Source organism: Mobula hypostoma, chromosome 21 (assembly GCF_963921235.1).
Source record: "Mobula hypostoma chromosome 21, sMobHyp1.1, whole genome shotgun sequence".
Lineage (NCBI taxonomy): Eukaryota > Metazoa > Chordata > Chondrichthyes > Myliobatiformes > Myliobatidae > Mobula > Mobula hypostoma.
In genome coordinates, this window is record NC_086117.1 from 62,451,408 (window position 1) to 62,467,318 (window position 15,911).

Here is a 15,911-nt window from a genome sequence, read left to right on the forward strand (position 1 = left end):
CAGGGAAAGGCTGAACAGGTTGGGACTTCATACACTGGAGTGTAGAAGAATATGAGGAGATTTGATAGAGGTATACAAGATGATGAGGGGTGTAGATAGAGTAAATGCAAGCAGGTTTTTTCCCCCCACTGAGGTTTGGTGCGATTACAACTAAAGGTCATAGGTTAAGGGAGAAAATAGAAATGTTTAAGGCAACGGCTGCCTACCTTTTTTATGACATGGACTAATACCATTAAGCCAGGGGTCCACAGACCAAAGGTTCAGAACCCCTAGTTTAAGGGAAACTTTACTCAGTGTGGATGACCTGCCTGCACAAGTGGTGGATGTAGATTCAATTTCAATATTTAAGAGAAATGATGATACGTACATGGATGGGAGGATTATGGAGGACCGTGGTCCGGGATGGAACTATACATATTAATAGTTTAGCACGGACTAGATGGGCTGAAGGGCCTGTTTCTGTGATATAGGCTTCTATGACTGGCTTTAAAAGTAAAAGTTAAACAATAAATAGATGCACAAGTTGTAAATATTCTGCTTATTATTTCTTGGGGCCATTTTGTCAGCCAATTCAGTTCTGGAGCCACTTTTCACAAAGAGCCATGTTAGACGTAAATACACATTAAACAAGTTGTGGGTAAATGAGAACCATTTGTAAAATGACAACTGGCAAGATGGTTCTACATCTAAATGCAGAATGTGCTGACACAAGACAGGAAGTCAGGCATTTGCAACGCAATGGCATCTTACTTCCCACTTCATACTCAGCATTCAGGGACCTGATACTGCAAGGCACGTGACAAGTAGAACTGAACTCGTAACAGACAGATGTCGATACCAATATCATGCAGATATAGCAGAGCAGATTTCATCAGAATCAGGTTTAATATCACCAGCATGTCGTGAAATTGGTTGTCTGTGCAGCAGCAGTACAATACAATACCTAATTATGAAAACTGAATTGCAGTATATTTATATTATTTTATATTTATTTAGAAATACAGCATGAAAGAAAGAGGCTGTATCCAGCCGTGCCATCTAGCAATCCCCCTAGCCTAATCACAGGACTATTTACAATGACCAATTAACCTACCAACCAGTATGTCTTTGGACTGTGGGAGGAAACCAGAGCTCTCGGAGGAAACAACACACGGTCACGGTGAGAACATACAAACTACTTACAGGCAGCAGTGGAAATTGAACCCGGGTCACCGGTACTGTAAAGCATTGTGCTAACCATTCCTAGAATCATTCTCACGAACCTCCTCTGAACCCTCATCAATGTCAGCCACATCCTTTCTTAGAGAAGAGGTCCAAAACTGCTGACAATACTCCAAGTGAGGCTGCACTAATGCTTGATAAAGGCTCAAATTTACATCCTTGATTTTATATTCCTAATCAGAATCAGGTTTAATATCACTGGTATCATGTCATGAAATTTGTCTTTGCAGCATCAGTACAATGCCAATACAATAACAAAAACAGAATAAAAGTCTACATATTAAAAAGTTAAATTAAATAAGTAGTGCAAAAAAAAGTAGTGAGGTAGTGTTCACAGGTTCAATGTCCGTTCAGAAACCAGATGGCAGAGGGGAAGAAGCTGTTCCGGAATCATTGAGTGTCTGCCTTTCAGGCCACGGCAATATGCCTGAACGACTGGCATTCTGTCGCACTCACCTCAACAATAAGCAAACGCTTTGAGAGGCTGGTCAAGGACTACGTCTGCAGCTTGCTACCACCCACACTGGCCCCCTACAATTCGCCTACCGACACAACCAATCAACAGATGACACTCACAACACGCTGGAGGAACTCAGGTCGGGCAGCATCCGTGGAAAAGATCAGTTGACGTTTCGGGCTGGAACCCTTCGTCAGGACTGAAGAGGGGAGGGGCAGAGGCCCTATAAAGAAGTTGGGGAGAGGGTGGGAAGGAGAAGGCTGGTAGGATCCAGGTGAAAAACCAGTAAGGGGAAAGATAAAGGGGTGGGGAAGGGAGGCAGGGAGGTGATAGGCAGGAAAGGTGAAGAAGGAATAGGGGAAAACACAATGGGTAGTAGAAGGAGGCGGAACCATGAGGGAGGTGGTAGGCAGCTGGGGGAAGGGGCGGATGAAATAGGGATAGGGGAAGGGAGGGGGAGGGAATTACCGGAAGTTGGAGAATTCTATGTTCATACCAAGGGGCTGGAGACAACCTAGAAGGTATATGAGGTGTTGCTCCTCCAACCTGAGTTTAGCCTCATCCTGGCAGTAGAGGAGGCCACGTATGGACATATCTGAATGGGAATGGGAAGCAGAGTTGAAGTGGGTGGCTACTGGGAGATTCTGTCTGTTTTGGCGGACGGAGCGGAGGTGCTCGACAAAGTGGTCCCCCAATCTGCATCGGGTTTCACCAATGTAGAGGAGGCCGCACCGGGAGCAATAGATGACCCCAACAGACTCACTTGCAAGTACTATTTGGGGCCCTGAATGGTGGCAAGTGAGGAGGTGTAGGGACAGGTGTAGCACTTACGCTTACAGGCATAAGTGCCAGGTGGGAGATCCGTGGGGAGGGACGTGTGGACCAGGGAGTCGCAGAGGGACCGATCCCTGCGGAAGGCAGAGAGGGAAGGATGTGCTTAGTGGTGGGGTCCTGTTGAAGGTGGCGGAAGTTGCGGAGGATAATGTGTTGGATCCGGAGGCTAGTGGGGTGGTAGGTGAGGACAAGGGGAACCCTGTCCCTGTTGTGGTGGCGGGAGGATGGGGTGAGAGCCGAAGTGCGGGAAATGGAGGAGATGCGGGTGAGGGCATCATTGATGACAGCAGAAGGGAAACCACGATCCTTAAAGAAAGAGGACATTTGAGATGTCCTGGAACGGAAAACCTCATCCTTGGAGCAGATGCGGCGGAGACGGAGGAACTGGGAATAGGGAATGGCATTTTTCTCATCCTCGGAGCAGATTCGAACAGATGACAATAGCCACAGCTCTACATATCGTCCTTACACATCTGGAGGAGGATGATGCTTATGTGAGAATGTTGTTCTTAGACTACAGTTCCGCATTCAACACCAGAATTCCCTCTAGGCTTGACAAGAAGCTCAGAGACCTCAACCTTCACCCTGCCTTGCGTAGCTGGATCCTGGACTTCCTGTCAGGTCACTGGCAGATAGCAAGAGTGGGCTCCCTCACCTCTGCCCCTCTAACCCTCAATAGAGGAGCCCCCCCCAACCCCAGGGCTGTGTCCTTCTTTACCCTCTGTACACCCATGGCTGTGCTGCCACACGCAGCTCCAATCTATACATGTGAACTTCCCACTATTCAGGACATTTACAAAGACAGATGTGTAAAGAAGGCCCAGATCATTGGGAACCCGAGCCACCCCAACCACAAACTGTTCTAGCTGCTACCATCTGGGAAATGGTACCACAGCATAAAAGCCAGGACCAACAGGCTCCGGGACAGCTTCTTGGGTAGCAATGGAGGAGGAGAAGATGGCGATGCCGCCACTCCGGTGAATGATATCTGCAATCTGTCAAGTAGGGTACCATGCACAATCCTGATTTGATGGAGACAGACGTGAGAGTACAGAGGAACATCTGGAGAAACTTCTGAAATGCCTGCTTCGCTGCCGCTGCTACTGTGTGGTCCGGAATCTCCGGAGCAGAAGGCCCTGAATCCTTGGCTTTGCTTGTTTTGGCGGCCGGGGTGAGGTCGAAGGTGCTCGGGAGGCTCTATCGGAGGGACTGGTTGGAGGTTCAAAGTTTTCAGATGGACGGACTCAGTGTCGGCTGTTGTCAGTCCCTGGAGGTTTACGGCAGGCCTCACACTCACTCGTACAGTCTCGATAGCAAACAATTCGAGCCAGAATGACTATCCCTGGATGGTTGCGTGGCAGTAGCAGGTCTTGCCTTGTGTATCGGATCACCAGAGCTGTTTCTGCCACATACACGTAATCGACAGAATTAGACAGACACCACTCCACTTGTCACCATCCATGACACAGACGGTGATGCAACCAGTCAGAATGCTCTCCATGGTACATCTGTAGAACTTTGCCAATGTCTTTGGTGACATACAAATCTCCTCAAAATACCAATGAAGTATACTCACTTTTGTGCCTTCTTTGTAGCTGCATCAATATGTTGGGCCCAGGATAGATCCTCAGAGATGTTGACACTCAGCAGAAAAAAATCAGGTGACTTCAGCAGATCCTGAGTTCACCTGGTCCAAGTACGCAGAAATACTGAACACTAAAGTTTCAATGAATCAAATGCAATCTATTCCTGGACAAATTATAATATTGAGCAGATGAAAAAGTCAATACAACATCAATGAAGTAGAATTAATGTCAGCAGCAGACCAGGTAACAGCTTCTTCCCTCAGGTTGTGATGCCACCACTGATATCTCATCACCAGGACAGCGAGCTGTTTACTGTACTGCTTACCTGTGCTGCACATGCATGTATCTTGAATTTCTTTTGGCGTATGCCTGCGTGTGTGCGAGTCTGTGCGTGCATGATGATGTCTTTTTCACGGTTTTTACAAGGCGCGGAACGAGAGAGAGAGACTGTGGGGTGCCACTCGTCACACAGGCATTTTTGCAGTATTCTCCCTTTATCTTACGAGGTCGAGTTGTGATCTCGACACTCAACCCGGCACAGATGGAAAGCTTACTCAGGAGCGGACCCAACAAGTTTCGAACCCGGGAACCTCCGCTCTGGGTCTGGCACCGATGTCATTGCGCCACCAGCCGGCCCTTGAATTATATTTTATTAACTTAGTTATGGTAACACTTCGGTTACATGCTGTGTGATATGCTTTGTGGAGACACCGCGGTCCGGAAGAATGCTGCTTCGTTTATGTGTACAGTCAGATGACAATAACCAAGAGGACTACAACCTTGGTGTAAGGTTATGTGCCTTAGTGACTGGGAGAGCTATGTTGGCTGGAGTCAGGGTTTGGTAGGGTCACCCATGCCAAACTGGTCAAAGTGTAGAAACGAGAGTGGTCCACCAGTCTTCTAGGTTTGGAAGTTCAGCTCAGGCCAACAACCCTGGCTGGTAAAACAAAGTTTGTTATGGAATCAGCAATGAAGAACCTTCTGTATCTTTGTGCAACAGTATGGACAGACTGAGATGGACAATCTTCATTGCTGCGCTAAACACCATAAGAGGACAATAAATGTGAACTTGTCAGAAGGACACTGGAATTGCTTTGTCAACAGCCTCACCAGAAACAATATCCTAATCTACAGATCATTAACACTCATTTCCTGAGATAGCTCAATGCTATACCGACTCCTCAATTTTACTCCACCCAGACAGACTGATCTAACAATACCCATCTACACACTGCCAAATCCGATTTAGGGTACAAAGTTAAATAGGGATGAAGCAAAGATCTAGAAATACCATGTATTGAAATTACATAACAGAACATGGAAGAGATGTGCCACTGTCTTAAAGCAAACATACACACACAAAATGCTGGAAAAACTCAGCTTAGGCACCATCTATGGAAATAACATTTCGGGATGAAAAGGGAGAAGATACGAGAATAAGGTGGGGGGAGGGGAAGAAGAACAAGCTGGGTCGCAGGTGAATCCAGGTGGGTGGTGGAGGTGCTGAGGAAGTAAGAAGTTGGGAGACGATATTTGGAAAAGGCAAAGGGCTGGGGAAGAAACACACACAAAAAATGCTGGTGAAAACAGCAGGCCAGGCAGCATCTATAGGAGGAGGTACAGTCGACGTTTCGGGCCGAGACCAACGAAGTCTTGACAAAGGGTTTCGGCCCGAAACGTTCACTGTACCTCTTCCTATAGATGCGGCCTGGCCTGCTGCATTCACCAGCATTTTTTGTGTGTGTTACTTGAATTTCCAGCATCTGCAGACTTCCTCAGGCTGGAGAAGGGATGTGCTGGGAGAGGAGAGTAGACTGTGGGAGAAAGGGAAAGAGGAGGGATGGGAGGGGGAGGTGAGAAGAGGTAAGAAGGGTCAGAGTGGGGAATTGAAGAGGGGGGGGGGAACCAGAAGTTGAAGAAACTGATGTTCATGCCATCAGTTTGGAGGCTACGGGGATGGATTTTGAGAGGTGCTCCTACATCCTGAGAGTGGCCTTATTGTGACAGAAGAGAAGGCCGTGGACAAGTTGGAATGGGAATGAAGTACACACAAACCATAGCCTTGCCTTACCATCTCTAAAGTGTAATATCTACAGAATGCTTATGCAAATTAATTTCAGTGACAAAAGCAAAGCATAAACAGGGACTTGGCATTATTACTACAAACTGTAACAAGAACAATTACATCTCACATTCTGTTTACAAGACTCACCATTAGATAGATACTTTATTGATCCCAAATTACAGTGTCACAGTAGCATTACAAGTACACAGATATAAATATTAGAAGAGTTTAGAAAAATAGAGGGCTATGGGTAACCCTAGTTAATTTTTAAGGCAAGGACATGTTTGGCACAGCTTTGTGGGCCACAGGGCCTGTATTGTGCTGTGGGTTTTCTATGTTTCTAAGAGAAGTAGAAAGAGTAAGAAATAAGTTAACAAAAGGGAGGTTATCACTTCCCCGGCTAAAGGTCGACTCATTACAGAGCCTAATTGCCAAGGGTAAGAATGACCTCAGTGTTCTTTGGAGCAGTGCAGTTGTCTTAGTCTGTTACTAAAAGTGCTCCTCTGTTCAGCCAAAGTGGCATGCTGAGGGTGAGAAACATTGTCCAGAATTCCCAGGATCTTCCTGAGGGTCCTTTATTCTTCCATGGCCTCCAGTGTGTCCAGTTTGACTTCTGTAACAGAGCCAGCCTTTCTAATCAGTTTATTGAGCCTATTGGCATCACCCATGTTGATACCATTGCTCCAGCATGCCAATGCATAAATAATTATACTGGCAACAGCAGACTGGTAGAACATATAAAGCAAAGGCCTGCACACTCCAAAGGACCTCAGTCTCCTCAGGAAGTAGAGGCAAATCTGGCCCTTCTTGTACACTGCCTGTGCTGGTGTTCCACTCAAGTCTGTCATCCAGGTGCACCCCCAGATACTTGTAGGTACTCAACATCAATAGTAACAGAGAGCAATGCAGGCTTAGTCTTCCTAAAGTCCATCACCATCTCCTTATCTTACTGATGTTGAGCTGTAGATAATTCAGCTTGCACCATTTGACAAAGTCTTCTCCCAGGGCCCTGTATTCATCCTCCTGTCCTCCCCTTACACACTCAACTGTTGCTCAGGTGTGCTTTTGTAGGTGAACTGCTGAGGATCGAGGGCTGACCTGACTAGGGGGTCGGAGGTGAGCCAAAACCAACCTCTCGAGGGGCTTCATTATGTATGAGACCAGGGCCACTGGACAGTAGTTATTCAAGACTTTGGTTGGCTCTTCTTGGGTACTGAGACTATACATGATGTTTTCCAGGTTAAGACTCAGACTGAAAATGTGCTGGAGAACCCCACACAGCTGCTCAGCACACTCCTTCAGGACCCTGGGGTTCACACTGTCCAGTACCAATGCTTTGCCATGTCTGAGTTTCTCCAGAGCCCTCTCACCTGCTCAGTAGTGAAGTTGAGTCCATGATGACTGGGGAGTTGGTGGACGGTGGGAGGCTGGGGAGGTGAAAATTGGGACAATAGCAGTTGTGTAAGTGGAAATGTGGATGGTCAGTGCAGGGCAAGGAAGGGATGAAGACAGTGGTAGCCTGTGTTGCTCATCCACGTGTCGAATTGGATGGGGAAGGAGGGAGGAAGGGAGGTGTAGGTGCTGAGGGAGCATTGGGTGCCCCTGCATCTGGACTGGTGTGCTGAAGGGGGCATGAACAGGAGGGCAATTGTCAAACCTATTAAAAAAAAATTGGTTTAACTCATTAGCCCATTCACGGTTGCATTCCAAGGCTCTACAGCTAGGCTGTAGACATAATACTAGACAGAGAATGCTACTACAAATTCAATGAGAGTTACTTACTACCTGTTAAGCCACTGGCATTTAGGGTGTGATACAGTGATGATCATCCATCCCTGCCTATCCATTGCATCACACTCAGATGTAGAAGGGCTCTTCATTGCTGATTCCATAACAATTGTTTTTTGACCAGTCAGGGTTGTTAGCCCTGAGCTGAACCCCACTGTACCTGGAAGACCAGTGGACCACTCTTAGCCTGGCCTTTACCCTTTGACCTGTATCATGGGTGACCCTACCAAGAGCCAAAGCACAAGGCCCTGACTCCAGCCAACATAGCTCTCCGGGTTATTGAGACCTTCAAACCCGATGACAAGGTTGTGGCCCTCTTGGAGGAAACAGGAGAGGAGAGGAAGATTACTCACTTGCTCCTAGTCTGCTTTTCAGGTTCTGGAGGGGCTTGTGGTTCAGAGTTCCTGAATTTGAAGTAGTTTGTAATGCCGCCAAAGATGCTCTTGATGCTGTTGATGTGTCTCTGGCTAACTTGCATATCCTGATCCATTTTATCCAGCATTTTATCTGTTCGCCTCAGTGCGTCACCTTGTCGTAGAAGTTCCTGTCCAGTTTTTTTTTTAAAAAAAAGAACAGAAGCTGGTAAACATCTTATAATACGCTCAGATGTGCCACCTCAGGTGACATTGTCCCAAACAGAAATGGGGGGGGGGGGGAAGAAGATGACCCATAAATAAAACAGGTGAAAAGTTGGCAAAGTTACAGAGGGTAAACACACCTCAGTGAAAACCGTATTCACTTCACTACAATGTTGAAGTCAATTTGCTAGATCTCCAGAAGTGATTATAAAACTGAAGGGTCTCAGCCTGAAACATCTGCTCTTCACTGTTCTCCATGGATGCTGTCTGACTTGCTCAGTTCCTCCACTATTTTGATTGTGTTTCTCTGGATTTTCAGCATCTGCAGAATTTTCTGTGGTTATAAAACTCTGCCACCCGCGTGCCAACCTGTCTCTAGTGTTCACTGATTCCCTTTGACCCTTACACATAAAACCCCAACATGAAAACTCATTTAAGTATTTAAACCTATCCAGGGCCTGACCACAGACACCTCCACCTCTCTTTAATCTTTACCAAACATCTTTCAAGATATCTTTCTTTCAACTCGGGCCTTGAACGTAGATTTATAATTCTCCATCTCTGGTGGCAGAGCTTTTAGTTGCAAGGGACCAAACCCAAATTCCCTCCCCAAATGTGTTTATCCAGCTGTGTCCTCTTCAATGGGATGACGAGATGGAGATACATCCTTACTAAAGCTGAACAGCGCTCCTTCCCTCTGCTAGCCTGCAGGTCACCCTTGGGCAAGGTGTAGCACCTGCTTAGCCCCACCAGATCAGGGTCAGGTGAAGCCATGGGAGCAGGTGGTGGATGGTCATATCAGCAGCTGGTGCATATCACAAGTCCCGGTTATGTGACCACTGATGCCAGGCAGACAGTCTCTGGAGAGTATTGATAATGGCTGGGGTCACCCATCTTGTAAAGACACTGCCCAGAAGGCAGCAATAGCAAACCACTTCTGTAGAAAAATTTGCTAAGAACAATCATGGTCTCAGAAAGACCATAATCGCCCACGTCACACACAACGATGATGTCCTCTTCAAAGCTCAAATGTTTGGCTTAATATGGCCTCACATTTCCAACTACCACTTGGGATGTTTAACTGGTCTATAAAGCTCAAGTTGTTATAACTACAAATGCATACACCACCAGTTAAGAGAGCTACAGGTCCTCTGTCAGCAGGGTCGACCATGGATGTTGCATTCTACCTATCTACATGATATGCAAGCCAGGCCAGTACGATATAGAGAGCAAGCTGTTGCCCATGTAGCAAGCTCTCCCTCTCCATTCACCTGATGAACAGCAGAGGCTGATACAGTTTTGCACCAGCATTGTCGCAGGAATTGCCAGTCAGTCTTGAGTTCAATATAGAACTGCCTTAGGAACTCCAATTCTGGATTTTTCCTTGGGGTTTACTCCCAAAGCCTTCTCCATGATGGGTACAGACGCAAGACAGCAGAGGTTTGAGATCAGTCTTTTCCTTCTCATCAGCTACAAACCATGGTGATGAGGGTCATCTGCCCACAGTTGAGAAGGTTAAGGATATTGAATGAGGGAGAGTGTAGCAAGCTGGATTAAAAGATGGGTTAGTGGGGAAATGTTAAGATGGTTCTTCAGTTTTAGGACTATCAACTATTTTCACGACTATCAACAAAATGGTTACAGGGTTAGTGAGGGGCTCAAATTTCCAGATATCAGCAAGAGATGGAATTTCTACAGGACTTCGGACAAAAAGGGAAGGATATTGAACATCATTAAGAGCAACATATTGTAGCAATGTTCCTCATAGCCAGTACAAAAATAACTGGCTAATGCCCAATTAAGCCTGTTGCCTGGATGGCAATTTAAAAAGAGGTGCAGTCATCTAAAATACAGCAATTAGCGCAATTGCTTTATACCACTAGCAATCACTGATCAGGTCTATAAGCTGCTTTCTATGCTCTCCCGTGATTGTGTGGGTTTACTCTAGGTGCTCCGGAACCCTCCCACATCCCAAAGTGCAAAGTAAATTTATTATCAAACTACATACGTCACCATATACAACCCTGAGATCAATTTTCTTGAAGGCACACTCAATAAATCTATAGAATAATAACCGTAACAAAATCAATGAAAGACTGCATCAACTTGGGTGTTCAACCAGCGTGCAGATTACGAACTGCGCAAATACAAAATTAAATCAGCAATAAATACCAAGAACCTGAAATGAAGGGTCCTTAAAAGTGAGTCCATTGGCTGTGGGGACATTTCAATGATGAGGCAAATGAAGTTGAGTGAAGTTATCCCCTTTGGTTCAAGATCTTGATGGTTCAAGGGTAATAACTGCTCCTGAACCTGGTGATGCTGGGCCTGAGGCTCCTGTACCACCTTCCTGTTGGTGGCAGCAAGGAGAGAGCATGTCCTGGGTGGTGGGGGTCCCCGATGATGGATGCTGCTTTCCTACAACAGTGTTCCGTGTAGATGTGCCCAATTGTGGAGGAGGAATTTACCTGTGATGGACTGGGCCATATCCACTACTTTTTTGGAGAAATTTCCAGTCAAGTGTATTGGTGTTTCCATACCAGGCTGTGTTGCAGCCAGTCAATATACCCTCCACTACACATCCATAGAAGTTTGTCAAAGTTTTAGACGTCATGCCGAATCTCTACAAACTCCAAAGGAAGTAGAGGCATTGCCGTGCTTGCATGCTGAGCCCAGGACAGTCATCCTAAATAATAACATCAAGGAATTTAAAGTTGCTGACACTCTCCACCTCGGATCCCCGGATGAGGACCAGCTCATGAACTTCTGGTTTCGTCCTCAGGAAGTGAATAATCAGCTCCTTGTTCTTGCTATTTTGAGTGAGAGGTTGCCATTATGGCACCATTCAGACTCGCAGGTGAGGGTTAGCAAGTTGTGGGAATGCCAAGATGATGAAAATGACACATTCCACTGTATGCTTTTAATGTACCCGATAATTAATTTTTTAATAAACAGTACATAAAGTATCTGCCATTTGGCCCATTACATTAGCAACTGCTGTTTCAAAGTACATTCCACTGGCCTGCCAACTGTTGTTAAACTTTACAAGTAGCAGTAGAACAAAGTACAATCCAAATAGCCCCACACTCATCCAATGTTTTATCCTGCACCACACTGATCCACTACAATAAACCGCACACCCAACAAATAGTCAACACCAGGGTCCTGGAGGAACGTTGTTTCATTTTTACTGTGTACTGTACCAGCAGCTTATGGTCGAAATGACAATAAACTTGACTTGTTAAAAGAACACCAAGGTTTCCTCCAAATCTAGTCTTAAATGTGCAGTTTATGAAAAAAAACCTCAATTGCTCTCTACTTTATGATGGATTGAGCAGTGCCATAGGAACAGTGATGGTAGCAGTGGCAGAGGCTCAGAGGGGAAAGATGGTGGGTTTCCTAAGCCCTCTGTTATTACCTGGGGTAAAGACTTGGGTTTTGGAGGCACTATCTGTTGTGACTGTGAACAAAGTCACCAGAGAGATACCGAAGCAGGTGATATAGAAGTCTTTATTCAGCAATACAAGCAGCAATCACACTGGAGACACTTAGACGAAGAGGACTGCCTGACCCAATATTACATGGCATTTTTATATGCTAAAAATCAAAGGTAACAGCAGGACAATTCTATATTTACAATGTATCTACAATACTTCCTTTGAATTACATATAGTTTTCAAATACCTCCATCTTCATACCCACACTCGATACCCAAAATGAATGTTAATCCCTACTGTCCCTGGGCTGCAACCTTAGGACATTGGGATGTTTCTTTGTACGCAATCAACCCCCAGTCCGTAGCTCCAGGAACACCATTATTAAGAGCTGCATTTTAAATTCAATTTGCAATCTACATTTAGGTCTGAAGACTGGCTCCTATTGAAATTAGTATTTGCTATATACCATAACTCCAGAATATGCACTAACTTTGGCAACACAGCCTGGATTTGTGATTCAGTCTTGCAACCTCTCCTGCCCAGTTTCAAGTAGCCAACGTAACATCAAAAGTAAATTCAAAATAATAGAGATTACAAAGACTTTCAGCAGATCAAACAGCCATGGAAAGTCGGGTTGATACAGACTGGATGAATTTAACTGGAACTTGGGAAATAAAAATGCATCAATAAAATAAATGATCAGCACAAAAGATTTTTTGAACACTGAAGATATTCATGCTGAGTAATCCTGTAAGAAAATTGGCAATGATTAAAGAAATCAGAGAAATAGAACTGGACAATTTCATGGAACATCATTAATTTGTGGTGTGCAATTTAAACTTACAACACCTTGAAAAAAAAATATTGAGTCCCCATAACTGTCATTTGCTAAACTTAAAAAATAGTGAAGAAAATTTTTGTGCTGATTAACAAAGCATTCTGCATTATCAAAAGAAAAATTCCAAAAGTCATCAACTGGTTACTAAAAATAAAAAAAAATTGTGAGGCTGGAAAGTATTCCCCCTTCGACCTTTTACTACTTCTCAGCTGCCTATTGCCTACCCCAGTGGTGTGACATTCACCATCTTCCAATCCCCAAGGACCTGCCCAGAGTCCAGAGAAATCTGGTAAATCATCACCAAAGCCTCTACTATAATCTCTGCCATTTCTTTCAGTACCCTGGGATGCATTCTGTCAGGACCAGGGGGACTTAGTTATCTTCAGGCCCAGAAGCTTGCTTAGCACCACCTCTTTAGTAATAGGTATTCTACCGAGGTCCTCACCTCCCATCACATCCATGTTAGACGTGTCCTCCACTGTGAAGACCGACACAAAATAGTCAGCCGTTTCTTCATTACCCATTATCAATTGCCCCTTCTCGTCCTCCAAGGGACCTAGCCACCCTTTTCCACTTTACATAATTATGAAATTTTTATATTTTGTGCTAGTTTATTTTTATAATCTAGCTCCCCTTTCTTTATTACTCGCTTGGTGGTACTTTGTTGCTTTTTAAAGTTTTTCCAATCTTCCAGTTTCCCACTACTCTAGGCAGTTTTGTACGCACGTGGCAACTTGGTGAGTGGAGTAATGATGGCACTAAACGGCGACTCCTTTGATTGCATCTTCCGAAACAGCTCTATTTCCATCTTTAATATCTTTATCTTTCCTTTTTAGGGTTCTTTTGAAGACCCTGACCTGGAGTTACACGCTGACTTTGGTTCTTTGTGGGAATGGGACCCACTCTCGGGGTTTCATAAATGACCATTATTGTTCAGCATGCCAAGGGCTCAGCCTAAGAGTCTAGCTCGAAAAAAGCGACGTAACGGGCTTTTAACATCATAAACCAGTGAGCTGTTTGTTATGTCTCCCAGCTCCTAGGAAAACGGAGGCACCTCCTTCTCCCTTACTAGGGAGGGAGAACCTGTGGTAGGTCGAATGCCGGGTGAAACGCTAAGTCTGTGTCTTTGCTATTGCTTTGCTCACGCTTGAGTGCTCGGTGGCAGTGCTGATGTTTTTTTTGCCGGTGAGGAGAGGGGGATTGTTCCTCTCTGCTGCTTATGCACAGGAGGGAGGGGTGCTTGGGGGCTTTGGGGTTTTAGCATTTAACTGTCGTTCATTCTTTGGAGCACTCCTGTTTTTGTGGATGATTGCGAAGAAAAAGCATTTCATGATGTATATTGTATACATTCCTTTGACATTAGATTAGACCTTTGTACGAGCTTTTACTTAGATGCCTTCTTTTATCTCCTTGGGTTATCCAAGTCTGGCTCTCCCCACCCTTACTGTCCTTGCCTTTAACTGGAATATGCTTTTTTTGAGCATCATGAAAAATTTATTTGGAAGTCTTCCACTGTTCCTGAACTGTCCCACCAGATCAAATATGATGCAGAATATAGTATTAATGGTAAGACTCATGGCAGTGTGGAGGATCAGAGGAATCTTGGGGTCCGAGTCCATAGGACACTCAAAACTGCTATGCAAGTTGACTCTGTGGTTAAGAAGACATATGGTGCATTGGTCTTCATCAATTGTGGGATTGAGTTTAAGAGCCGAGAGGTAATGTTGCAGCTATATAGGACCCTGGTCAGACCCCACTTGGAGTACTGCGCTCTATTCTGGTCGCCTCACTATAGGAAGGACATGGAAACCATAGAAAGGGTGCAGAGGAGATTTACAAAGATGTTGCCTGAATTGGGAGCATGCCTTATGAGAATAGGTTGAGTGAATTCGGCATTTTCTCCTTGCAGCTATGGAGGATGAGAGGTAACTTGACAGAGGTGTACAAGATAATGAGGCATTGATCATGTGGATAGTCAGAGGCTTTTCCCCACAGCTGAAATGGCTAGCACGAGAGGGCATATTTTTTAAGGTGCTTGGAAGTAGGTACAGAGGAGATGTAGGCGTTAGCTGTGTTTTTTTTTAAATACACAGAGTGGTGAGTGCGTGGAATGGGCTGCCGGCGGCGGTGGTGGAGGTGGAAACGATAGGGTCTTTTAAGAGACTCCTGGATAGGTAGGTGGAGCTCAGAAAAATAGAGGGTTATGGGTAAAGCCTAGGTAGTTCTAAGGTAGGGACATGTTCGGCACAGCTTTGTGGGCCAAAGGGCCTGTATTGTGCAGTTATGTTTCTATAGCCTGTGTTCCCAGTCTACACTAGCCAAATTCTCCCTCATTCCATTGTAGTCTCCATTGTTTGGGCATAATACACTGGTTTTAGATTGAACTATTGCAGCCTCCATTCATATGAGAAATTCAATCATACTGTCATCACTCTTTCCAAGAGGATACCCAAATAGAAGATCACTAAATTTACCTGTCTCATTGCACAGGACCAGATCGAAGACAGCACATTCCTTGTAGGTTCAGTAACATGCTGTTCAAAAAAGCCATTACGGATGAAGTCTATGAAATCCTCAAGACTGCCTCAACCAACTTGATTCATCCAATCTATGTGCAGTAACTCCTATTCCATCCTTACAGGCCTCATATTTCACTGTTTTATTGCCTGTGCCACTGTAATGTTATTATTCAGTGGCCAGTAGATAACTCCCACCAGTGATGTTTTCCCTTTACTATTCCTAATCTCTACCCAGATGGATTCCACATTCTGCTCCTTAGATCTTATATTGTCTCTCACTATTGCCTTGATCTCATCTTTAACAACACTACCCCAGTTCCCTTACCTTCCTGCCTATCCTTCTGTATCACTTGATATCCCTGGATATTTAATTTCCAACCCTCTCCACCCTGCAACCACATCTCTGTAATGGCCACTAAATCATACTTTTTTGTACTGATTTAAGCCACAAGTTCACTGACATTGTTTTGAATACCATGGACATTCAAATAAATTGTGCTTTTAAAATTTTGTAATCTTTTTCTCTTTGGCACTTAACTTTTTTTCATTCTACTCTTACTTTTCTTTTTTTATCTTTTGTTTTATTTT

At 44.8% G+C, this 15,911-nt stretch overlaps 1 protein-coding gene across 1 annotated transcript in view; it reads right to left on the reverse strand.

The window, feature by feature from the left end:
- snap29 (synaptosome associated protein 29) overlaps positions 1 to 15,911 on the reverse strand; it is a 60,172-nt gene that overhangs the window by 28,593 nt on the left and 15,668 nt on the right. Inside the window, exon 2 of the mRNA XM_063074138.1 lies at positions 8,305 to 8,495. Coding sequence (XP_062930208.1) covers positions 8,305 to 8,495 — 191 coding nt within the window. The remainder of the gene's footprint in view (positions 1 to 8,304; positions 8,496 to 15,911) is intronic.